The sequence below is a fragment of the Mixophyes fleayi genome, chromosome 1 (assembly GCF_038048845.1).
Source record: "Mixophyes fleayi isolate aMixFle1 chromosome 1, aMixFle1.hap1, whole genome shotgun sequence".
Taxonomy (NCBI): Eukaryota; Metazoa; Chordata; class Amphibia; order Anura; family Limnodynastidae; genus Mixophyes; species Mixophyes fleayi.
The window spans coordinates 306,675,736-306,702,980 of NC_134402.1; the positions used below are offsets into that span (position 1 = coordinate 306,675,736).

A 27,245-nucleotide genomic window follows, 5' to 3' on the forward strand; every position below is an offset into this window, starting at 1 on the left:
CTCTGAATTGAGGTGGCCTTTTCGACAGGCAGGAACACCTTTTGTTGGCTGGTGTCCATGATGAGGCCCAAGAAAACCATGCGCTGACACGGGACCATCTGAGATTTCTTCAAGTTGATGAGCCATCCGTGGCTCCTGAGAATCGCCAAGGCAAGGGATAAGTGATAACGCAAACAACTCTCTGAGGAGGACTTGAAGAGCAGGTCGTCCAGATAAGGCACGACCTGAATGCCCAGAAGGTGCAGACGAGCTGCCATAACCGACATGACTTTTGTGAAAACCCTCGGTGCTGTGGAGAGGCCGAAGGGGAGGGCCCGGAACTGATAATGGGAGGGTCCTACAGTGAATCTGAGGAGGGACTGATGGCCCTTCCAAATGGGAATGTGGAGGTATGCATCTTTTATGTCTATAGAAGCCATAAATTGATCCTTCTCCAATCCGTTTATGACCGACCTCAGAGATTCCATCCGAAATCTGTCTACCCTTAGGTGTACATTGAGTGACTTCAGGTTTAAAATGGGTCGGAAGGAGCCGTCCGGCTTCTTCACAAGGAACAGGTTTGAATAAAAACCCTGTGTCTTTTGGAATTCTGGAACCCTGCAGATAACCTTCTGAGAGAGAAGAGAAGCGACACAATCCTGTATTGCTTGTCTTCTGGATGGATCTCGGGGTAGGGGGGTTACGAAGAACCGATGGGGTCTGGGACCCAGCAGGTCTATCCTGTATCCCCCTGATATAATGCCTCGAATCCAGGGATCCTGGGAGGACTCTGTCCACTGTTGAAGAAAAAGAGACAGACGACCTCCCACTGGGGTTTCCCCCCGGGGAACCAAGTGGTCGTCAGGACGCAGGCTTCTCCTGAGTCCTGGCCGAAAAAGAGGATCTTCATCTAGAGGAGGAGCCTCGGGCATTTGGCTGTTTACCCCTAAACGACTGTCCTCTGGACAAGGAGGATCCTCGAAAGGGCTGACGGAAGGAGCTGAACCGGGGTTTTTTGCTTCTACCTGGGAAAAACCGGCAAGGAAGTACTCTTGCCCCCCGTAGCCTGGGATATTAAGGTATCTAATTCCGGTCGAAACAAACCTGCTGCTGAAAAAGGAATGATTTCAACCGATTTTTTTGATTCTGCATCTCCTTCCCAGGATTTCAGCCATAGAGTTCTTCTAGCTGAAACAGATGCAGCCTGTATAGAGGAGGAGACAGCCGCTGAATTTTGAGCCGCCTCATAAATGTACCCCGATGCCTCTTTTAAGTGTAAGGCCAATGGGAGTAATTCAGAACCCTGTAAGGCCTCTGCCAGCTGGTCTGCCCATACTTCCATGGCTCTAGCCACCCAAGCTGAAGCGAATGTGGGTCTAAAGGACAAATCTGCAGCCGCAAAGATAGACTTCAGTTGGGATTCAACCTTCCGGTCATTGGCATCCGGAAGGGACGCTGAACCAGGAGCTGGAAGTAAGGTGTGTTTTGCTAAACGTGCAATAGGCACATCTACTTTTGGGATACTTTCCCATCGAATTACCTCCTCCTCCTGTAAGGGGTACAAGGAGGAGAATCTTTTGGGAACTGAGAACCTCTTCTCAGGTTGTTTCCATGCTGCTTCAGCAATATCTACGCGTTCCCTAGAAGGGGGAAAACGGCAAGCCTTTCTTTTGGCTTTCTTGAACAGAATTCTGTCTCTAGGCGTAGGATCCTCCGGTTCTGGGAGGTCTAACGCTTGTCTAACTGCAAAAACCAAATCATTAACAAATTGGTTTCTAGAACTATCCTTTTGTTCCGAAGACTGAACTTGGTCAGAATCGGAATACACTGCCCCATCATCCTCAGAAGATTCCTCAGAATCTGAAAGGACCATGATAGGGTTATTCGATCTAGGTCTCTTCCTTTTATCGTACGGGATGTTTGGGGACTCAAGCAACAAGTTAAGCTTATTTAAACCTTTAAGGAAAGCTGTGGACCATGTCGCTTCTGTGGAGATAGTGTTTTGGTCAGAAAAAGAAGAGGAAGGTCCTGGTAAGGACGCTCCAATAGACCCTGTAGTAACAGGGAGGCCCAGCTGAGTGCTATTACTAGAAGCCACCGAAGTAGCCATATTAGATAGCAATTGGTTAGATTGTAATACCATCTGAGCTAAGGAGGAAACCGACTGTGTCAGGGAGGCCACCCAGGCCGGCTCCTCCGTCAGAGGGGCTGTGGGCTGATGAGTCCGCACAGTGGAAGCCCCTGCATCACAGGCAGAACAGAGGGCCAATTTAGGGTCCTCCTGCCCACACGGTAATTTAACTTGACATTTTGAGCAAGTAAAATATTTTGCAATAGGGCCCTTTCCCTTATCTGTCATTTTTTATAAAGGAAGGCACACCAAACACACAGATAAAAGGGTTAATCTAGCTGTGTAACAGAGAGAATAGAGAGAGATATGTATGCAGAAAACAAATTGTATAACAAGAAACAACTAATCTGTATAATAAAAGTTGTACTTGCAATAATTAAACACCAATTGTTTTGTAGGCAAGCAGGAGACTATAATGTAAACCTTACAGCCTACTTTTTTTCCACAGAAAATAAACAATATGTGTGTTAAAAGGCAATACTTAGCCCAGGGCCATAAAGGAGAGAAGTCCACGGCAGTCTGTCCAGTGTCTGCTCCCTCAGCTCTGATCTCTCTTCCCGGGCTTACTTTGGTGCCAGAAGACTGGGATATACCATCTCTCTGTGGAAGGAGGGGGGAACTCTATGTATTAGCTCCCCCCCCCTTCAATAGCTCCAATCATTGAAAAAAGGAAAAAAAATGGAGCGTGACAGGTAGTGGAGACCCCTTTACAGAGGTCTCCGCAGCGACATACCCGGCGCCCTCCTCCTATGCATGAGGGGGGAACCGTGGTATAGCCCCCTTCCTCCTCTTCTCCGTAGCGCTGCTGGCCCGAAATCCAAGATGGCCGCCGCTACTTGCAGATCCGATAACCGGCACTCTATGCCTGTCATGGCAGCGCCGGTTATCGGGGAGGCTGGAGGAGTGCAGCGGTCCATGAGACCGCTTGTCACTCCTCAGTTTAGGCACCCTTTTAGAAAGTTTCCCTGTCAGTGAGAGTCTCTGGCTTCCATCTGACAGGAGAATGCCTGCGCTGCTGGCTGTGAGTGTGTTCTCTCTCATAGAACACACTCCAGCACTGTCACCAGTAAGAAAGATAATAAAAAGTAAAAGAAAGAAATAAAAATTTTTAAGATTACACTAGCTATAAAAAACGCTGCCCAACTCCAGGGCACCTGAAAAAAACCGAAGAGTCCAGGGAGATTGTAGAGGGGAGGGGTATGTCGGCAGTACTAAAACGTAACTAGTTAGGTGCCAACTCCCCCAAGCTCCCTCCACAACCCATGGTAAGCAGTGTCCCCCAGACTGGATGAAAGAGAAATATAATAGAAAAAATACAACAAAAAACAAGAAGGAATAATAAATACATTACAAATCATTTCCTGGGCAGCAATCATTTCAGTTCCATTTGGCCAGTATTATTGCTTTTTGTTTCTTTTGTATTTTTCTACTAAATTTTTGACTTCAGACACCTCTGTGCTGGTTTGTTCACTTTATTCGAACAACTAAGGACAAATTATTAGCTCTATGGAATTGCACAGTTTTTTGCTGTTTTATTTTAATGTTGGTTAATTGAGTGCATCCACTCCTATGTTATATATACGTACAATATATATATATATATATATATTATATATATATATATATATATATTATATATATATATTTTATATATACACACACACACACACAAACATAGCAACAATACCTGAGATCCAGTGCCGTGTGCGATTCTGCGTCGCCATATATGTTGCAGACGTGAACTGCAATCACATTAATAGCTGCCTCATTACATACAATTGCATGTAAGTAACAAACAAAGAACAACAATAAAATGGGGAACATGAAATTCAATATTAAAGTCAGAGAGAAGTCTTTGTTCTACAGTTAGTTCTTGGTAGTCGTGCAAACATTCAGTAATTTTTTGTTAGTCAAGCAATTATTCTGTCAGTTTAAGAAAATGTGTAATTTGTAGACCAGGGACACTATGCCAGCTAAACTTGTGGATATTATATTTAAGCTTACCATTGTACATCAATCAGTATGCTGGCTACTTCTTGTGCTAATAAATACAGCATGTTTATAATATATAGCTCACTAGGGATTTTCTCCTTAGTGAATAAGTTTATAAATAGGTCTCTCTCTTTTCAGAGAGCCTAATCAGCTACTTGTGTCTGAAGACAACCTATATTTACAAATTAAAGTGTTAAACAGCTTATATACCAGCTAAATTATCAGAAATTAATGTCTACAATTATGACTAATATGGCTGCAAGGAGAACCTCTGTTGACTACAATCCTGCTTGGTTGATGTGTGTGTGTGTGTGTGTGTGTGTGTGTGTGTGTGTGTGTGTGTGTGTGTGTGTGTGTGTGTGTGTGTGTGTGTGTGTGTGTGTGTGTGTGTGTGTTTCTTGTGTTTTTTTATTTTTCCTGGAGATTAGGTTAAAACAAGTCTATACTGGAAAATGTCTAATCAAGAACAGAACACCATTTTTTTAACAATCAGAATTGTCACTGTGTGTATTTTGGTTTAATTAGAATGTATTTATGTAAGAGATGTGGATGTTTATTTCTAACTTTAGTTTTCAACATAATGGACAGAGGTTTTACGGACTGTTTGGCAGCTTTTCCATCCTCGTGGCACTTGCACAATGGACATTCTGTGTCTCTTCGGCTATGGTGAAAATACACATCTACGCATACTGGGAAAGCCACTGGTTGCCTACCTGTACTATGCAATACCTCCTAATTGCTATATTTTGTGTACTTCTACAAAGTCACCCATTGCTTCAAGGCTTGGGCAGTGCTTGGAGCTAGACAGATGTCCTGGAAAGTGAGAAGTTAGTCCCCACACTTCATTGTGATAGTCAGTAGAATAAGGGTCTTTGTTTCAGGAAGATATAGGCAGTTGGTGTGTTTTTGGTGTTTGTTTTCCTATTAGGTACTGCAGGATTATCTCATTTCAACTAGGCCAAGTTATTCCTTTCTCAGATACCAATTAGTCAGTATGCTTTCCATAAGAAGGGCTGAAGACCTAGTTAGTCATTGTAAGTAAAGAGACTGGCACATATGTGAATACTCCATTTAGGAAGGAACTAGTTCTTGTGCCTGCAAAAATTATAGGTCTCTGTATGATCCAAGAAGAGGAACAGTAAACTGGCAAAGATAACATAGGATCTGGTGGTTCTTATTGCGCTAGTCATGGCCGGGAAATTGTGTGACAAGGTGTCTGTTACTCCACAAAGAATAGTAAATGGGTGCAAATTATTAAACCAACAGACTCATATTACTAAGGAGTAACAGAAAAAGTAGTGTATACTGACTGTAGTCAGACCAGCTAGAATACAAGAAGTGTCCCCCATCTGGAGTAAATGCTACATCTAGAACACTCCAGCCCACATCTCGCGCCTTCACAGTCCGGAACTTCTTGAAAGATCCTTGCCGGCAGTCATACAGACGAATATTTTGATCTGTGGCAAATAAAGAGGAATAGGTGATGAGTGGGAGACAAGGATGGAAGGAAGAAATAAAACATGAAGAAGCTAGTAAATTATGAGAATAATTAATGGGCTTCTGTATTTTTACGTGTGGAGTGTGTGGTGTGTTTTTTTATTACCGACAGACGACAAAACAACAACCAAAAACATATTCTTACTCTGCAGCCGTAACTACACACTTTATATATAAGAAATAAAAAGTCTGAGAGGAGAGCATTAGAAAGTACACCAAATTATATTATTGAGGCACTCCATGTCCAAATACCCATAAAGCATTTATAGTGAAATAATAGGCTGCATCTGCATGAATTTTTGCTCTGTGAACTATAAATACACCTTTAAAAGAAGAATGGGATGTAAATGGCCCATGTAGTGTACTATATTCAAATAGTGAAGAGAGAAAGAAACTGGCCATTCAATGACAGAGGACCTCAAGATTGGGTAAAGACTGACAATAGAAACAGAACTCTACCCTGGCAGGCGGATGCAAAGGTCGCTCCATCTGATGAATACACCCCACAGAAAGCCTTCTGAGAGTATGAATCTGTGGCAAACACATGGTTTGGCAGAAAGCTGTAACAAAACAAAAAACACAATTTTCACACAAACACTCCCATCTAGTTTAAAGAGAAATAGATATCAATTTATGTACACTAGACATGTAGTGTAATAAATATTTAATAATACTCACTGAGATGTCACACGGCAGCGTTCTCCATGGGAGAAACCACACCCTCCTCGTTCTCTCTGTACACAACAAAACCAAATCTAAATGAAGTAGACTCCTATAGTTTTAATCTCATATTGGGACAAATTTGATTTGCTTAACCCATGCAAGCTTTCATGTACTACTCTAAAACAGGAGTTTTCAACTAGCTAATCCATGGCAGAATTCAGGAACCAACTCATGTTTTTCTTGCATGTAGCTTCCCTGACCAACTTCAAAAGTTTTAACCAGGCCATGAACAGTACCTTTTTTTAAAAAAAAACAACAACAACAAAAACGGGTTAAATTTTTAAATGCAGCAGTAATGAAGGTATCTGAAATGTCATCGCTTTATTTGAAAAGGATAAAAACCATCAATGAACACACTTATTCCATGTGATGTGTGTCACTATGTTAAATGTGTTCATCCTAATATACAAAAGCACATGTCCATTTTTGAACATAGGGTGTTTCAAAGGGTGTTTTTTTGCCAATTTAATTATATACCCAAGTTTATCAGTAGGTTGGGGAGATATTCGAGTGTATACAACATATCTGACCCGTATGTAAATTATGTTGCTTGCTCATTTAGTGGGCCTGGCACAGTATGGGAGCAATGGGACATTTCCAGCATCCACACTACATCACTAGCCAGATATCGGTAGATTTGAATTGAAAAAACGCAAGTAGGACCCTGCCCTATGAATGAGCAAGAGAAATTTGTTTCAAATAAGTATAGTACATTAGGCACTCTCTCTGGTAATTCGATCTAACCAACAAATGAATGTAGGCATATCATCTAATTTGCAAAAAACAGCTTTTACCTTCAGTTATGAAAAAATATGTCCACAAAAGTGGACAAATATTTGAACCTTCAATACCTTATGTTTAATAATACAAGACATCCATGAGCCAAGTCGTGTTATGAAGAGTGTGTAGTTTACCTCCAGTAGCTGACGTGTAATGTTCTTTTCTTTACGTGCTCCTACCCTTCCTGTAGCTAGCAGGACCTGGGTTCTGATCTGGCTCTGATCCAGTACAGCGGTGTCTGGGGTTGGATCAACTGCACGAGATAGTAACAAAACATTCTCTGAAAAAATAAAGGCTACCTCAAGAAACAGGGATAAATAACAATACAATTCAGATCAGGTGTTAAAAAGAAAAAAAAAATTCCCCCAGAACTAAAATTAGTCAGCAGACTGCTTGGGTTACAAGACTCACCAACAAGCACCTGGCTAACATTCAATACCTCAACCAAATTTTAAGTGCTGCTGAAAACTCAACACTTTTTTGTTTCCAGAGCATTTAAGTGACTGGATGGGCATGACATTCTATCTCCTGAATTGACCAGTGATCAGGTGTTGATTGGAAACTAGCTAATTAATGGTAGGCATAATCAACACTGGGCTCCCGAGGTTCAGTTAGTTGGTTCATCTGGAAATTACGGTACAATTTTAGTTCAGGGTGAAGTTCTTCTTTAAAAAGGTAGCTAGAGCCGGAGAGAAGCCATGCGGGTCACGTCCCTTCCTGGCTGCTCCTTCACTTTTTCCCTCATTTCGCTCTCTCCCCATTCAGGGAGATCAAGCCTCCCCTTCCTTCCCTTACTGGTGCCCTGTCTCCTCCTTTCACATTTCACTTTTTCCCTCCCCTAAAATAGAAAACCCCAACAACATGTAGCCTTTGGAGGGCTCAGTCTAGGAATTCTTAGGGTACTTTCCTCCAGCCCCATCTTTACTTGTTCAACTATTAGACATTGTGTCAAGATTAACCAATCGTCTACTAGAAATATGAAGTCCATGTATTCAGTTTATAATGTTATGGGCATATTAGTATCTCCTTAATGCCCCAGTAAATTATAACTTCATTAACTTAAGTCTGTAATCTAAAATTCAGAAATTAGTCACTCTACACTGTTGGTCTTTTTAGCTTAAGGTTATTGCTCTGCAATCTGCATATAGTTACTTATCATCATAGATTTGCCTAGAAAAAAATGCCAATACTTGATTATGTGGTTTTTACTATATCACAACCTTCGTTCAATACACTCAACTGTGGGTTACAGGCACATTGACATGAATAGTGACCTATTTAAAAACACTGCATAATGTTGCTGATGTCTCACTGGACAGGGTTATAGACACTGCTCATTTTGTGATTTTAAATGTGATTTAGGGGATTTTACTTACCAGGTGGATTGTAGCGGTCCCCCAAGCAGCCCTCCCAAGCACTGTCATTGTCATCATCAGAATCAGAAAGAGACTGTACCAGATGCAAGCTTTCAGGGCCCCCGCCTTGCACTAGCCGCACCTGCCCCCTGTGGAAAGGACAGAGAGGACAAAATGTATCAGCCAAAATACCCCATGCACTTCTTATAGTTACCTCACTATGGATTTGAGGGACATTTAAAAATATTCATGGCCAGTCAAAAGTGAGAAGTTGGTAGTGAAAAGGTCACCTGAAAGTAAGCCTAGATGTGTGTCGTTTTTTTGTGCAACAGTATAAAGGTAAAGTAGTTTATAATGATAGGTATGGCATGGTAGAGCATTTGTAATTTTGTAATTCTCTTTCAGTTGCCTTTATCAAATGAAAGTTGTGCGCACAATAGATTCTAAAACCTAACTAAAATAACCTACAATAACAGATATAACAAACAAGTAGGGCAGAGTTGGGTAAAGTTCACTCTTGTGCAATTTACATGGACATGTAATCACTGTAGAGGAGCCTGCACACGGCCCAAGCCAATTTCTTTTTTTTTTTTTTTCAAACAGACATAGAAAGGTGTGCAAATAAATGACTATTAACTTAAATTACAGGTCAATCCAATATGTAAAGGTATTATTCAACAGTCACAAGATTTATGTAAATGTCCTCACGCTGTGATAGATGAGCAGTTGCTATATAGTTAAGTACAGGATACAGTTATTTGTCACCAGCCAAATTACATTTGAAAGGATGCTTATAATAGAATGCAAACCAGAAAGTGTTCAGCCTTATCTAAAATATCCCTAGTTCTAATAAGTACTTGTAACACTATATTAACCTACATTTTAGGTTAACATAGCACAAAAGGGATGGAAATATCACGTCAGGGATCTGTATCTTCTGTATCTTTGAGGTGTTTCGAAAGAAAAACCACAGCTGCCATTGCCTTTTCCCATCTCACTCACCATTTTGTGTAACTTCTGTAACAGAATTCTGGTGTAGTAAGAAAAACCATATATACTGTAGCCCAAAACTATATACTACAAAAATGCTGCTGACCAGTAACAAGTGAGGTGGAATATAACATGAAGGTCTTTCGGATTGTGGGGAAATAAAGGAGGATGTGTCAGTTAGTGAGAAACTATATTATGTTTTGTTTGATTGCAGGGTGATCGATGATGTGTGGGGGGTTGTTACCTGCGCAGAAGATACGCCAATACCTGCGCCAGGTCAACGTTCTCCTCATCATCATCATCCTGGAGAGCACGAGATCCTGAATTGTTGTTGAAGCCTCCTGGAGAATCCCCTGAAGCTCCTCCTCCGCCCGTACTGCTGCTACTGCGTGCGCCCATCCTCCATTCCCCTGCACATCATACATCAAGTAGTTATACAGCAAATGCACTAAATTGTCACACAGGCAAAATCCCCTCAAAACAGGAGGAACAACACTACAATGGTAGAACTTTGTGCAAAGAATCAGATTGTAGAATGCATTTGAGAAGGTCACAGGGGAGACTTGGAATTTGAAAGGAAAAAAAAAAAAAAGGATCTCCTTCTTGGACTGACAAGAGGACTGCCAGAATGAAAAGTCAGGAGAGGCAAGTAATTTTCTTTTCTATTTATCTTACCTAACTACGTTTTTAGTTATGGGTGTAAGTATCCTTTAATATAATCCTGTTGATGCCACCTTACAGAGTTAAATGAAGCATATATTAACTGTGCATATAATGAATCACTATATGACATATCTGTGAATTTCACAGTATAATATATATAGCAAATGAGGTTACCAACTGTTGATAATCATTGATACAGAGGCCATGTGATGGGAGTGAACAGACATGCAGGCTTGTAGAGATACAAACTTTGCTGAAACACTGAAGAGCAACCACACTTATCCTACAATGTGCCAGAAAGCATGAACGTCTGACTCCGTAGCTAATCTTGATGGATACTGCTAAACATGCAGGACTAGCTGCAATTTTAGGAAGGGTACTGGGAATATCAAGAATTTACTACCATTGCCCTGATCTCCTCCATGGCAACAGATAAAAAAAAGGGGTTAATGTCCCCTTCTGAGTCAGAATACAAAAGAAAACACCTCATACATAAGGCCACCCCTTCCTACAGGTGTCTTTAGGCTTTTCCTAAGCTGCAAATATATCTCAAATAATTATGTGCAATTATAAGTAAAGCAGCTTAGGAATGGGAACCAGGCTGCCATAGCAGAGATCAAGGACAGATAAAAAAAAAAACCCAGTAATAATCTGTGGTTTTCCTTTTCCTCCACCATAGAAATGGATACCATGCCTAAGCAGTTAATTCAGTGGGTGGACCCCTAATCAATATAATCTGAAATGTTTTATACTACAGCGCAAAGAACCTTCTACCAAACCTTGCGTCTGCTGAGGTTTGGACATCAGTATGGTAGTTTTTGGAAAAAGTTTGTACGGAAGACCATTCTGCTGATTTGCACAATTCTTCAATTGATGAGGATGCTTTCTCCACTCATGAGGCTGCCACTGCTCTAGTTGAATGTGCCCTGAAAAAAATATAGAATTTCTCCTGGATATAAGATTTAACACTTCTGGCAACAGATGGCATTACTATCAACTTGTCCTTTCTTTTTATCCAAACTTAAAATATACAGTTTCTTTGTTTTCCTATACATTTCAGTCCAACACAGGTAAATGCGTATTGTCCAAATCCAGACACTGAAAATTCTTGTTCTTTAGACACTTGGGCTTTGAGCACAGGTAGGGGGGACAGTTTCCTAATTTATATGAAACCCTGATACAACTTTAGGCAAAATGCTACAACTTTATCTATTTATTACCGTTTATTACTATAGCACCGATCATTTTACATAGCAATTACAGAGAATATGTAATCATTAACATAAGTAATTTGTCCAATTGGAGCTTACATTCTAAAGCCAATAAACCTACCACTAAATGTTTGGACTGTGGTAGGAAATCGAAACAGTGGAAGGAAAGCCACGCAAACTCAGAACAGATTTGTTCAAAGAACCATTTTACTCTGGATTATATTAAGATTATAGAAGGTCCTTCAGCCCAGAATGCTTACAGCTCTAATACTATAGGTGAAGATCTTGTATTGCCTCTCTGGATAAGGGAATTAACTGATTTGGATCTGTTCCAGCCTGCAATAAAACTATTTTTCAGTTGCCTTATGTATAGTCTCCTCCAGGGCACAACCTGTCTGTGGCCATGAGTCCTAGCACTCTTAAGCACATCCCCACCAGGGCCCATGTACTTATTTGCAATCTTAGAAATTAATTTAAGAATTCTGACCTCTTTCTAGGAACAAAAATGCTTTTCCTTGAAGTGTATCTAGGCAATTCCCTAGATCAGTGATTGGCAACAGGTGAAACATCACCTGCGGTCCCCAGCTCATTCCTCCTTTGTCAGATATTTTTGTGGAGCTTGTAACACTTGCTTAAAATATCTGCTGATCTGTTATGACAGATGGGTATGTTTTTCTTTGATTAGATGTATTATTTTAACTTATTACTGATATTAAGGCCAATTGGAAGGTTAGATGGCCGCCAATATGGCCCCTGAAGCTTATCTCTTGCCTATCACCACCCTAGGTATGTTAGCCTCCAAGATTGCCGTTAGTGACATTTTTCCTTGTTGATCCAGACATGCTCTTCTAAAACTTGCATGATCCTTGCAGTTGCTTGAGATGCTGCTTCTTTGGATCTTGCCTCTATCATTATTCCTACAACCTAATTTGGCAATTACAAAACCTTCATGAATGTCGTTGGCACTGTGGACAACCCAAAAGGGAGGTTCCTGAATTGGAAATGTTGCTAGAAAGTCAGGAACTGTTGGAAGTCTGTCGATAAGGTCCATTCTGAAAATCTGGTGAGCCTGCCTCCCAGCATTATGTCCCCAGAAGGATGAACCTTTTGGGCATCATTGCAAAGAAAATGTACAAAATACTCAGGATTCCTGGTCTCTCTGCAGCCAAAATTCCTGTCTTGAGGTCCATGTGTGATATTGTCTGCCGTGGCTTCCCCCAAGCCTGTATCTGTTTTCACTCCTAAAAAGGTACTATAGAACAGGTGCATCAGAACAACATATTCTGGACAACCATATGGACTTCCTAACTTCTGAAAGAGAGACTAGAGCTTTTCTCCAAAAAAAAGTATTCAATGCCTAAATATTCTTGGAGGGATTATCTGCCTACCAATACCGGTGGGTTACCACAGTAGATGCCATGGTCTTTGTCTAATAGAGCCCATTGATGACGTACACATGAAGGTAATTGCTTTTTGCATCATTTGGGACTATTTTCAAGAGATCACTTCTTTCGACACCATCTTGGCTATTGCAACAGATGCATCAAGCTTAGGAGGCATATACCAGCATCTGATTTCATCAGGAGGGAAGGGATACATATGTCTCAGCAAGGACGCATTTGACTGATGTTTGTCTTGGTGCTTCCATTTTTGATAATTATGTATTTAACCGCATACCATGTTTTTCATTTTCTTCTCTAATTTAAATCCATAAGACAATGGAAATATCTGTATTTAAATTTCTCCCAGTTATAATTCCAAATTATCTGATTTTTCAGACCCAGACCACAGTAATATATTATCTTCAGAGCCCATTTCTTCTGTATCCTAGTCTGCCCGACAGCAGAATCTGCTGAATATCTTCTTTCTTAATTATGCCATCTGAGGGGTTAGTTGATTTGCTCATTTGCAGACAACTTCTACATAACCTGCAAATATATCCCTCAGGGAGTCATTTATCAAAGACTGCAAGTATTTTTTGCTTTTGAATGGGGATCAGAATTGACTATCTCTTTAGAAGTCTCTGCTGCAAATAAAATAATTCCCTGGGGGCTTATCTTGTATTGCACACTTGGGACCTCCTCTTTTTCTCCATGCTGTTGGAACAGCACTGAGTGCCCCTGGTTTAATAAATATTGTCATACAATTTATTGCTGCCTCGGAGTATTCAAAGGCTCCAGTGGTCTCTCATGCCTGAACCTGTTTAACGAAGTGGACAGACAGCTAGACACCTGGAGGAAGGGGAGAGTGGCCCTATGTACCTTCTGCAGGTGGTTTCATTTCTTTACGGACTTTGTTGGATGGGAGGAGTAAATCCTGGTTATCTGCTGCCATGGAGGGAAATAGAATTTATTGCTATTGGTTTCCCAATTTGCAAAAGGTACGTTGAATGCTTCTTTTTGTTTGATAAAAAAAAGAAAATTGGTTCACATTTACAGGTGTATTTGCCCTGTTACAAACATCAATGTCTAGATGCATCAGAAACACAGCTTATAGTGGGTAGGTAATGGTGCTGAAGAAATCCTGTGTAGGATATATGCAGCACTCATTCTCAATCTATTCCAGAGAGGTAACCTTCTTAATAATGTAACAAAAATAATAATCAATGTATAAGGTATATTAAACCCAGTTTGATTCAGCAGCTAGCTTTATTATTCTTACAAGCACTAGACAGCATACATCTCTTATTATAATGTCTATGTTCACCCACCATCTCATCAACAAATGACACAAGCCTGCATGGCACACATTTCTCAGGCCCCTGGAATCCTATATAGGAACATAGGAACCAATTATAGATTGTCTCAATATTGCTAAATTTAGAAATTCTTTTATTTAATTTGTTCACAACATACAACTGGTGGACAAATGGAGGCTATGCATCCCAGACAATTTGCTACGCTCAGACACATTTTTATTTAATTTTTTAGTATTAATTTGGCTCAAAGATATCTCAAGTTCTAGCACTTCATGTAAGGAGAGTGGAGTATTTAAAAAGGGGTTTCTCAGGTCACTGAAATGCATCACATAGCCTAATTCTGACTTAACATTTCCCAAAGTTGCTATTCCATGGCAACTTTCATGGGAAAGCATTTTTCAGATATCTTCTATTCAGACATACAGTTCAGAAACAATGGGGCTTTGAGGGTGCATTATCCAACAATGGCAATTAAACCTGTTACTACTTTAAGGCCAACAAATGAAAAGTTTAGCCAAAATAAATAGCATTTATCTCTCAATTGACCTGCCCTTGGAAAAGACCTAGCCAGCTGCCATAAGGGAACTTTCAGAAAATGAGTTGGGGGCAGGCTCTTGAAGTGCCTCAACAGCTGTCAAGATACCTACCCCCCCACCCCCCACACACACACATCCTTATGTGAAGGAACAAAAGGTACATTCATACATTTAAGAGACAGGCCCATTGACAATCCAGTTATAGTGTGATGCGTTGCCCCACTTATTAAAAGTTATTCAATGTTTGGGTCCTGCCTCACCAATAGCTTCTTTACTGGGGACAAACACATATTTGACAAACACATCCATAATAGCCAAGATAAAACATTCTTCTGCAAACTTCTGTTCTATGTTATAAAAACTATTACCAGCAACTGGCTAACTGCTGTCATTTCCACTGCTGTAATGTGGCTGCAAATGGTGAACAATGTTCTTGGATTTCAAAAAATATATATACACTTGTCAGGTGCTAGTGATAATGTTTTTTTTTTTTTAAAAAATGGGGTAAATGGCTCTAAAAACGGAGCAGTGGAGCTCTATGAACGTTATAGGTATGTCAGTAGATAGAACCCAATGTTTCTTGGATATCTTTCTGAGCTATTTTGTGGAAGAGGGTTTAAATCTGCAATATAATGACATATGCCTTCACATGATGCATATTGTAATATGATGTATTTGCAGATATATTATGCACATTTGTGCATTTTTCTTTTATAATGATATAATTTGATCTGCATTAATGTCTATTTCTTCGTTATGTTATGACACCAATCGTTTTTTTCTGTCTAAAACAAATAACTGTTGATGCAGAAATTTATATACCTGTTGAAAACAGTCCCTTACTTTAAGGGACAGTCTAAAGTTTTGCTTCTGTATATATTTGCCTTAGCAATATCCATGTTTGCTGGTCAATGTTCCAGTATTATCTGCTTTGCTAGGGTTGCTTGTTTCTCTTGCAGTTATTAGCATCTGTTTTTATCTCTATGCTATCAAAGTTGACATTTGTTGAAAACAGGCATTTTAAAAGCAATATAATTGTATTATGATCACATCCATATGTACGATCATGCATGATAGGTGTAGTCCTATGTTTATATAATGTTTTACATACAACATGTACAGTCACCATTCTGACAGCAAAGGACTCCTGAAAATTGTATTCAAATGTTGGCATTCATTCATGGATGAAGTGAAATATATGGTTGACTTTGCTCCTTTGAGTTTAATCTCTGATGTCTTCATGTGGCTTTCCTCCCACAGTTCAACGACATACTGGTAAGGTTAACTGGTTTCTGAGTAAATTGGCCTTGACGTGTTTGCACTTATGTGACTGTGGTAAGGAAATTAGCCCGTAAATTCCCTTGGGGCAAGGACTGATATATTTGAATAAAAGTTATTTGATTATACATTGCTGCAGAATATGCCAGTGCATTATATAGTACTATAAAAATATCTCCTGATTCGCCTAAGTGCCCTGTGGAACACATCTCTCAAGTCTTTCATGTCCATCTCAGCCTCAATCTGTACAGCCTGCTCATTAGGTTTTGGGTAGAATTTACATTAGTGTTTTAATACCCTGGAATTGTGGTATTACTTAATTAACATTGACGTTACCATATGACATAATACACATGCGCTGTATGGTCTCGGCCAGAACTACAATTGAGAACTACAACTCCCAACACGCTTTGGGGAAGAAGAGGAGGAAGAAGATGGCATTAGCCATTAGTTAGTGAGTATGCAGAACTCAGTTGTAGTCTGTTAGCAAGTGACATGGGAAGCTGGTAAATGAGGTTGGAGAGTGAATACTGAAAGGAGGTGTCAGTGTGGAGAGCATGAATGAAGAATAAAGAAAGGAGTAACAGGGCAGTAATAAAATTTTTAAAGCTTCTCAGAGCAGCAGCAGGGATTATATAATAAAGAACTACAAGAACAGAAGAAAGCAGAGTAGAAACAATATATTATTACTGGACTGTGTCTTCCACTTTATATATACTAGTGTTCACTGGCAAACATGACAGAAAGAGAACTCAAGCTGAAGTGAAATCCAGAGTATCTAGCAATAGGTTGGGCTGGTGTGTGGCGTTTCTTGCTAAGTGCAGGTGAACAGACCAAGACATAAAAGGAACGCCCAACGACTGCAGAGAATGCTTCAATTAAATGCATTTTTAAATGTCACACAGCTATTTCTTTGTATCCTATATAGAGAAAATTGTTTTTAAGCAAAAGGTGAAGCTAACAGAAAATTACAATGGACTAAATGATTCTAAAATTTTGACATAGCCTTGAGATATACATAAAAACCCTATGACTCAGCCTGGCCCAGGAGTTCCTAGACCTAGTTATGAGTTATGTAACTTTCTTGTACAATTATGAAAATATACATAGCATATGTGACACTTGTTAGTACTTTCCAGGGAAAATTCTACATTTTTATTTTATTTTAAATTGTTTTTTAGATTTTTTTTGTGCCTATATTTTTTCTTCTTAATGCAGACCAGCTTCTCAATACCACTGCGCTAGTTTTAAATACTATATACAATTAAAAGTATCAGTACATGCCATATTTTTCATGGGGTAGCTGCTTAACTAGCATAAAGACGTCCAACACTGACAGCATCAGCCCTGAGAACAACATACATCGGTCTTCGACCCTGTCCACTGAGTTGGAATAATTTATGACACTGACCCTCCCGATTACCTTACTAGCTTTAGTTGTAACGAGACAGTTAGACAAGTTCGGCCCTACACATATTATCTGCACACAGTACACATATAGGACACACTGTTTATGTGTCAGCCCTACATGACATTGTGTAAGTGTTATGGCGGAGGAGGTCGGACTATACTTGTAATACACTGAGCCGTTCTACCTCCCTATACATCTCCGACCTCTCCCCGGCATATAAAGTAGATCTAAGCCGACAACATGACACATACATAAATATACCTACACACAGTGTTTACATCGCTTCGGACGTCTCTCTGCTGCTTCCGCTTCCCGGACCCAGCATGTGATTGATCTCTGGTTGGCCAACAGGTCGACGGAGTTCAGCAGCGCCGCCATTGATTGGTCCCTGCTTCTTCCACCCTCTTCTTACTCCCCAGCGCTGTGGAGGGGAGGCGATGCCCTGATTGGCTGTTTGGGTTACCCTGGAGACAGGGCCCGAGCGAAAGAAAACATCAACACTTTTTCTGTGTGAGTGGCTGGATATGGCAGTCCTAAGCTTCTAGGATATGACAGTCCTAGGCTTCTAGGATATGACAGTCCTAGGCTTCTAGGATATGGCAGTCCTAGGCTTCTAGGCTATGGCAGTCCTAGGCTTCTAGGCTATGGCAGTCCTAGGCTTCTAGGCTATGGCAGTCCTAGGCTTCTAGGCTATGGCAGTCCTAGGCTTCTAGGCTATGGCAGTCCTAGGCTTCTAGGCTATGGCAGTCCTAGGCTTCTAGGATATGGCAGTCCTAGGCTTCTAGGATATGGCAGTCCTAGGCGTCCAGCTTGTAGGACAGCAGTCCCTAGCACGGCCTTAAGAATGTAACAGAGGATGCTGGGACTTGCAGCTCTGCATCAGGGGTGTCTTTCTCTGGTATATAGAGAATCAGCAAGCATACATGCTGTACTTAAGACAACCCTTTGTATAGCATATATAATGATAAAGGAAACTTTCCATTGTTTGACACATAAGGAAAACTGATATATGTGTTAAGGTCATTACGTGTTGAGTTGAATATAAACTGTTTATAATGATGAAGATTTTTCCTTTCAAATGTAAACTAAACTTAAATTATTTTGATTTGAGGAGGGTGAAGGTGAACAGCACCTAATGGAATGTGTGAACAGATGTGTTTACTCGGATTTTTTCTGATATATTTCTGTGAAATCCCTTCCAGTTGTCTGGATGTGGACCAATAAATAGAGCTTATTATGGAATTTTATTTTTTCTTCACATGTACAGTTACCAGTACCATTCACTTTTACAGAGTTAACTAGTTGCTCCCCCATTATCATCAGAACAGCCTAAATTAATGGAAACGTACTTGAATGAGCACAGTGCAAGAGTATTGGTTCAGGTTGACTCAACTTTCATAGTTGCTACAAATTAGCTTTGTTTTTTGTTGACCAAGGGGGACGGGTCATTGGCTGCCAGCCCATCTATTCTGCACAACTCATTCCAGTCTCCATCAGCCCCTTTTGCTCCTTTTATTTATTTGGATGATAGCACATTTTTGAAATAACTATGATACCATTAAGTGCGAAAACTCCAGGGTGTAAATGTATCAAGCTGTGGGTTTGAAAAAGTGGAGATGTTGCCTATAGCAGCCAATCAGATTCTAGCTGTCATTTTGTAGAATGTACTAAATAAATAATAACTAGAATCTGATTGGTTGCTATAGGCAACATCTCCACTTTTTCAAACGCGTAGCTTGATAAACTTACCCCCAGCAGTGTTGCTGTTCCTGATATACTTATAAGTTGTGCACAAACGTTCACACACACCCTATCCCTGTTAGTACCTGTAGGTACTCTCCATGGAAGGGTGTGTACCTAGTAAACTGACCTGAGAATTAACCAGGGGCCAAATAAATACTTTTTTAGTTGGGGACACTGAGATCATTGTTAATAAGCAGTTACTTGCCACAGGACCATTCTAAGGGCAGCTGCATCAGAAGAATTAGCAATTATTGCACTGTGCTGATGATCAGAACACAGTTGAATAGTTTTAACAGGGCCGCAGCGTTTGTGAGTAAATACTTAACCATGTGGATTCCAGAGCCCGTACCCCTGGTTTTTTTGCTGGTTGGAGGCAAAGATTTTATAGAAATTAGTATTTTGAATGGAATTTTCCATTAACAGATATGTGCAAGAACATACAAACTCTACACATATAAGGCCCTAGTTGGGAATCGACCTAATGACCCCATAGCTGTGAGGTAAAAGTGCTAAGTAACCACTGTGTTATCTTGCTGCGCATGTAGTACAGCTTTATATATACTATAACCCAAATGAATGAATCAGGAGATAATCCTCAATGTCTGGTCCTTTTTAAAGATAACATTCTCTAATTATATTTTTCATTTAAATGAGCATAGTTTAACAATACAAATATTTCATTAAAAAAGCCATAGAACATAATCTTTATGACATGCTATGTAAACTAACCCAGATCAGACATTGTGTTCTGTGTAAATAGTGTACATGAAATGTATTATATTTGCAATCTGTGCTAGAATGATAGACTTATTGGTTTGGAAAGGTAATACAATAAAACACACCACATTTTATCAAAAATAAAACAGAAAGAGATATATTAATTTCCACAAACAATACATTTCTGTCTCCAAAACTGATGTTCCCCATTGTTAAATAATCACTTTGCTTCCTTGCAGATTTGTGTCTATTGTTGCTATAATACACAGTGGAGTAATAAAAACAAATGATGTTATAGCAGATAGACTTTTTTTTTTCAATAATTTTTTTTTAGTTTTCATAAGTGATTTAGTTAGGGGTACAGAAAAGAAAGCAAGATGGGGGAATAGGTTAGGGGAATACATTTTTACACATGAGATGAAATATGAAACCATACTTGCCAACATTGTTCTGCTCCCCTCCGGGAAATCTCAGACCGGAGCTCTGGGGCATGTGCAGGGTGTGCGTGATAACACAATTGCGTCATCATGGTCCCACCCCTGCCATGCAATGCCGCAAATCAAAGTATTATGAGGTGGAGGCAGGCGATGATGCAATTCTCCAAAAAAATTGCTTTATCAATACTCCTTCCCGCCCACTTCACAAGGGAAGTGGGTGGGTCCGGGAAGTTGGCCTGCTCTCCCTGGAGACCGTGAGAACTCTCCAAAATTCAGGAGTCTCCTGAACATTCCAGGTGAGTATGCAAGTATGTATCAAATCCTCTGAAAACTCCCCCAGTAGGGCTGCCACTTCTCTATCTCATGGTGCACTGTTTATATTTCCAACACCAGTGAGAAAAGATACAATAGGGCTCTAGACAATGAGGTGGTATAGCTACTAGAGGGATTTTTAGATCCGTTACAGGGATCCTAAGACTTTGTGCACATCAATGTTAATCAGTGAGGGATTACCCAGAGATGGTTACAGATAAAATAATGAAAAAGGTGAGTTTGGGGCAGATGAGGGGCGCCTTTGACCAAACACCAGGGGTTGTGTTTTTCCTATTGGACATGTAAACTCCATTGTCAGGGAATGCTCTATTTTAACAAGGAGATTAGAACTAGATACAAAAGATACATTTATTTAGCCAATTTCTGAAAACAAAGAATTGCACATCTACATGTGATTAATTTGTCCTACAGAATAGAGATAATTTGATTTTTTAACACAATAGCTAAGCCTCTTTTCCATGTCATGAATAGATTAAAATAAAATGAAACTGTTATGACTTTACCCAGTAGATGGCAGTAGAGCCATACAAGAATATATAGGAAAATATAGGCTTATAATAATGAGTAGAAGTTGGGGGCAGTTTGTAATAGCCTATACCAGCCAATTAGGAACACATGCAGTGACCGATATCGCAAACATTATTTTTCAGAAACATACAGCACGTCGGTTAGATTTAAAATGATGGAATTAGCAAAAATATGTGCTTGGTGTCATATACCTCATTTGATGCAGCCATTCGGTGGCTCAGGTACTTGGGACAAGGGGCAGTACTGGTGAAAATGAATATACATACATTTTGAATGTGTTCATCTGTTAAAACGCGTGTGGGAGAAAAAGATTTATGTGGATAAATGTTTGCTCAAGGGCTGTTCAATATCATATGCTTTTTTGAAGCCTTTAGCTCCTTCTGCAGTGGATGCTAAGGGAACAGATGTCACGGGCACTAGGAGTCTTTACCCAGTATCACTCGCTGATGGTCTTATCAGAGCAGTAGAGTTGGTATATGATACTCTGGTGGCAGGGTGATAATGGAACTGGAAACAGCAGATGGTTAGAGAATGCTCAGAAAGTCTATGACTAGCAGCACTGGTAAACAATAGGTAACTGAACACGAGGATCCGGATGGACAAGGACACGTGAGGGTAGTCAGTGGTCTGCGTACGGCAAGTTGTACCACTGCTATAGTGAAGGAATGGAATCCAGGTGAAGGTAACGGGGAAGTCAGTGGTCTGCGTGTAGCAAGTTGTACCACTGCTTATGTGAGAGGATATATGCAACTGGTGACACAGGGAAACAGGAATCAGTGGTCTGCCTCTAGCAAGTTGTACCACTGAATATATATGTGAGGAAGGACACGAGGAGATAAATGCAATGCAGAGTCTACACGGGTACACTGAACTTGATCCCACGTTGAACTGCACACAATAATAATAATGAATGAACAGCACTGCACAGATAAACAAAGTCACTAGAATAGTCCAGCAAAAGGAAACACAGTCAATAATAGCAATAGTCTCAGAGGATGGAAACTCCGGAGGAGAACAACTCAGTCCAGATGGCTATGCAATACACCAGCACAGTCAATGAGAAGTATGCATACCGTGGTTCAGATGAGCAGGCTGTTAGAGATAGCTGCAAGGATACCTGAGCGGCAGGGAACTGACGAGATGAGAAGTCCTTGCAGAATGGAAGCGGCAGGTAGGTGCAGCGCACTGTAGGTAGGCCAGCAAGGACGACAAAATACTCAGGAAGCAGTAGTATATCGAATTGAACAGCAGGAGACCACGGGAGAGCTGAAGCGATGTAGCAGAGCTGGAAGCCGAGGAGCGTAGACTCGATGCTAACAGGCAAGTTGACACAAATGGACACACTGTAGAAGCAGTAGGCAGCGGGTCAGCTGACGGCAGGTAGAATGCAGACTGGAGCGCTGAGACGAGCAGGACTCTGTAGACACGCTGAAGTAGCTAACAGGAATCAGCTGGAACAGTAGCGATGTAACACAGGAGAGTTGGAGAGATCTGTAACTTGTTAGACACACGGAGGCAGCGGATAGGAATCAGCTGCTGGAGTCACGATGAAACCCAGGAGAGTTTGAAGTAATCTGTAACTAGATATACGGAGGCAGCGGATAGGAATCAGCTGCTGGAGTCACGATGAAACACAGGAGAGTTTGCAGTAATCTGTAACTGTAGATAAACGGAGGCAGCGGATAGGAATCAGCTGCTGAAGTCACTAGGAACACGAGGAGACACTGGAACACCTTCAGAGACTCATGAGGAATGAGACTCCAAGATCAGGCCACGTGGTATTGACCACAGGTGCTTAATATAGGGAGTGTTGCCTGATCAGCCAATTAAGTTAAAGAAACAGAACTGAAGGTTAGAAGGGACTGCACATGCGCAGTACCTCCTTATAATGGACGGACACGGTTCCTAGCTACCTTAGAAGTTGCACTCACAGTCCGGTGAGTGACAACAGATCAATTTGGATGTCTACTACCTGGGTTACTTCCTGTTCATGGGCTCAAGGTATTCTTCATTATGTGCAGCACTGCTAAGCTCAATAGAACAACTGGTAGGAACTTTTGGGGTCCCATTAGCGCAGGGTAAGACAGAACACCCAAGTTCTTCCATGATTATTTTGGCCATAAAATCGATTCCTTTCTATCGGGATGCAAGCTTCCGCAGGATAAGTTATTGGCTTTGGCAGTGTCTGTACACAGTGCACATATGTTGTGTAAGATTACTTTGTGCCAGCTGCCATCTCTTCTGGGAATGTGGAAATTTCCCTATGGGAAAGATCTTTAGGTGCAGTTTGGCTAAGAGGACAATCAGTGGTTGGGGCCCATATCACTATGTCAGCGTAACAGAGGAAATGAGGGAGGATTTAAAAATATAGGATGAATTATTATGCTTTTACAGAGGGAGGTAAAAGTGGTAAACTGAGTTTGTTGATAATATCAAGCTGCATTTGTTCACAGATGCGACAGCAGTGGTAGGGCTGGGAGAATATTTTCAGGAACAATTATGCATTGGGAATAGGCAAGCATGAGTTTTTGCAGAGGTGATAGATAGTATGATACTGATGCATGAACTTTTTCCCAAGAGTATTAGCAGTACAGCTATGGGGAAAATGTTTTCAGGATAGGGGAAAATACTTTCATTGTGATGATATGAGTGTGGTTATGGCTACTAAATGTATCTTCTTCTTCCCCCATCATTAGCCTGTTGCTGCACCTGGTCTTGTTTTGTTTAAAGGCAAACATTTTCTTTTCTGCTAAGCATGTGTGATGGGTTGAGAACAAGGTAGCTGATGCTTTATCTCATTTCCAGGTGGACAAGTTCTGTTTAATTGGGCAGCAGGCAAGCAGACATGGCTGCCCTTGGCCAGTGTTTCTGTGCTTGGCCTGTGGGAGTCAACGCTAGGATGATTGCACATGGGCAGCATTTAGTACAATATGGCATGAGTGGCAGAGGTGGTATCTCCAATAAGCAGGAGTGTTTAGCATTGCTGCTCTTTTTTTTCCGGGAGAATTGTTCACCGGAGGAACAGCGTTTGCCTTGATGAATCAGCACTTGTCTGGGTTAGAGTCATTCAAGGGAATAAAAGAAACATAGAATATGACAGCAGGTAAGAACCACTTGCCCATCTAGTCTGCCCAATTTTTAACCAATAGTAACCTGAAACCTTATTTGATCGTTTATTCTTTGTAAGGATATCCTTATGTCTATCCCAAGCATGTTTAAAGTGCTCTACTGTATTAGCCTCAACCACCTCTGGGAGGATATTCCACTTATCAAGTACCCTTCCTCAAATTTCCTCTGAACCTCCTTCTCTCCAGTGTCAGTGCATGTCCCTGTGGTCTAAAATTTCTCTTCCTTTGAAGAATGTTTCCCTCCTGTATCTTGTTAAAACCCTTGATATATTTGATAGTTTCTATAATGTCCCCCTATTACCTTCTCTGCTCCAAACTATACATATTAAGATCCTTTAGTCTTTTCTGGTAAGTTTTGTGCTGTTAAATGTAGAGAATGCTGTAGGTGGATTAATTTGTCCATTTGTTCTGAGACTGAATATTTCGTTTCAGAGTCACAGAAGCTAACGAAATTTATAATGACATTGTGGAAAAGTCAAAGTTTATTTTGTGTGCTCCTATACCAACCTATCAAGGGCATCACTAAAACCTCAGATAAGCTGATCCGACACATCTATAACGCAGCTAAGTTACAAATAGCTAGTGAATGGAAGAAGGCCTCACAACCTTCTAGAGAGGGTGTTGTGAAAAGAACTTGGAACACGGCATCCATGGAATATGTGACTAGTCTCCTCCATGACACAGTTCCCGAGTTCCACAAAGTATGGGATCCTTGGTATAGCTTTAACAACAGTTCTATGCCGGGTCTCTCATAAGCCTTAGATACTCTTTCTTCCTTCTCTTTTCTCAATTTCTATAACTTTCTTTCTACTATTCTCTTTGTGCTCCCTCTGTTCACCTATCCCCCTCTGTCTCTTCCTCTTCCTTCCTTCCCCCCGTACCTCCCAAAAAATAAAAAAACTCATGGCAGTTTGTTATATTCGCTGGATAGGTACAATGGTACAAGATGCACATTTGAAATTGGGAAAATTTTCTATCTCAATATTCACTTTGCAGATCTTTAACTAACTCCCTCTTAGAATGTACTTGGGTGTGAAAAATATATTTATATCTTTTCTGTTGTTCTTCTACACTTTTTATTTTTCTCACCTGTAATCTTTATATTTTGTAATCCTGGTACTTGGATATTATGTATGACCTGTACTGTTGTGCTTTATACACATCTGCTATTATAAATAAAAAAGTTTTTTTTTAAAAAAAAAGTTTATTTTGTGTGTTATAATCAGTGTGACAGGAATGATGGACCTGCTCTGGGACCAGAGGAAGAGCACAGATCTGAAAGGTGAATCGTGTATAGTGTGTACACATGAACTGGCAGACTGATTGGAACTTCAATCGTTTGTAAAATCGTTAGTTAGGTAACATATTGGTCGAAAGTTTTTGTAGTGTGTACCCAGCCTTTGTCTATGAATTTGCTATGCAACTGCAGGTTTTCTGTTATCAGCTATTTTAGGCTGAGGAGAGACTGACCACTGTGTCCTTCAATATGTTTAGTGAGTCGTAATCTGTTGTGTGAAGGACAATGGGCTAGATTTACTAAGCTGCGGGTTTGAAAAAGTGGGGATGTTGCCTATAGCAACCAATCAGATTCTAGCTGTCATTTTGTAGAATGTACTAAATAAATGAAAGCTAGAATCTAAATGGTTGCTATAGGCAACATCCCCACTTTTTCAAACCCGCAGCTTAGTAAATCTAGCCCAATATCTCTACCCACAAACTCAACTCTAAGGGCTAGATTTACTAAGCTGCGGGTTTGAAAAAGAGGGGATGTTGCCTATAGCAACCAATCATATTCTAGCTTTCATTTATTTAGTACTTTCTACAAAATGACAGATAGAATGTGATTGGTTGCTATGGGCAACATCCCCACTTTTTCAAACCCGCAGCTTAGTAAATCTAGCCCTAAGTGTCTGAAACTTACATGTTCTTATGAATGTTATTAATGGCTTATTTTATATAAGCAAACTTGTATTTTAGGTTTAGTGCATCCTTAATAAACTGGGGGTGTTTGTAAGCATATGACATGGGTAGTCAGTCTAGCTGTCCAGCTGTTGTGGAATTTCAAGTTCCAGCATGTACTGTGAGTCTCAGCCAGCTGCTGTCTGCTACAGGTTGCCTAAGTCTGGTATATAATATATTGCTACAAAAATAACAAGAAAAACAAAAAAAGCAAGCCTGCAAAAATGTATACGTATGAAGTAAAAGTTAATTATTAACAGTTCCCTTTGCCCTTTTATCTTGCCAGCTTACATTAGTCATGAAAAGAAGACCAAACTCTGACCCTGGGTCCAATGTCCCTACTTGTTCCTTCACAACAACACTGGCACAGTTGTTTGCAGTATGCATAACCTGTTATTATTTCCCACTGCTGTCAGACTGCATCTGGTCCTATGAGATCTAATATTAGGGGGGGGGGGGGGAGCTGTAATAGCCACCCTGCACATATCAAGGACTGTGACTCCTCCCCTTGTACCATGATCACTTTCACATTCTGCTGATTCATTGTTGTGCACTGTTACTATTACTACCTCACACTGGAATCCTTTACTGCATTACTGCAATACATTTTGCTATTGGCCAGACATAGCTGTACTTGTTGTTTTCAGTAAACTATGTGCAGAAACAATACCTACCCAACACAGTGGCGGATCCAGGGGGGGGGGGGGGGGGCGATAGACACTTGCTGTCGACGGCTGGGACAGTGTGCTGCCTGGCTGCTCTGACTGTGTTTAAAACACAATCAGAGCAGCCGGGCAGCACACTGTCACGGCTGGACGGACCTGCACATAGTGTGCAGCCGTCAGCAGCCTAAGATTTTAGAAAGGGGCGGGGCCTAAATCCCCCCCCCCCTAAATCGCCCCGGGTACAGTACTTTTCTAGATCCGCCCCTGACCCAACATGACATGATCAACAGACATCATAATATAAATAATATAATTCTACTTCTTTAATAGCTCATATTTTATAGATTAAATATTAACTCATAGTATGCGGAATGAGAACAGATACTGGTATTTGCAGCCAGCAAATAAAAGTATACTTGCCCACTCTACCAGAATATCCAGGAGGCTCCCGAATTCCGAGTAGTGGTCCTGGACTCTCGGGAGATTAGGTT

The 27,245-nt window shown here is 40.6% G+C and overlaps 1 protein-coding gene across 8 annotated transcripts in view; it reads right to left on the minus strand.

Annotated features, from left to right (window-relative positions):
* The window catches only part of DCAF11 (DDB1 and CUL4 associated factor 11), a 29,678-nt gene extending 12,069 nt beyond the window's left edge, over positions 1-17,609 (minus strand). Inside the window, exons 1-9 of one of the 8 annotated variants that reach the window (XM_075211178.1) lie at positions 17,510-17,609; positions 10,890-11,036; positions 9,715-9,857; positions 8,479-8,606; positions 7,237-7,382; positions 6,278-6,333; positions 6,059-6,159; positions 5,413-5,559; positions 3,798-3,852 (exon numbers count right to left, since the gene is read on the minus strand). In XM_075211178.1, coding sequence (XP_075067279.1) covers positions 3,798-3,852; positions 5,413-5,559; positions 6,059-6,159; positions 6,278-6,333; positions 7,237-7,382; positions 8,479-8,606; positions 9,715-9,749 — 668 coding nt within the window. In that variant the 5' untranslated portion in view covers positions 9,750-9,857; positions 10,890-11,036; positions 17,510-17,609. Of the gene's footprint in view, positions 1-3,797; positions 3,853-5,412; positions 5,560-6,058; positions 6,160-6,277; positions 6,334-7,236; positions 7,383-8,478; positions 8,607-9,691; positions 9,858-10,889; positions 11,037-17,495 lie in introns of those variants that run through there. The other 7 variants (XM_075211179.1, XM_075211177.1, XM_075211174.1 and 4 more) reach the window with 7 other exon arrangements.
* Between the last annotated feature and the right edge of the window lie 9,636 nt (positions 17,610-27,245).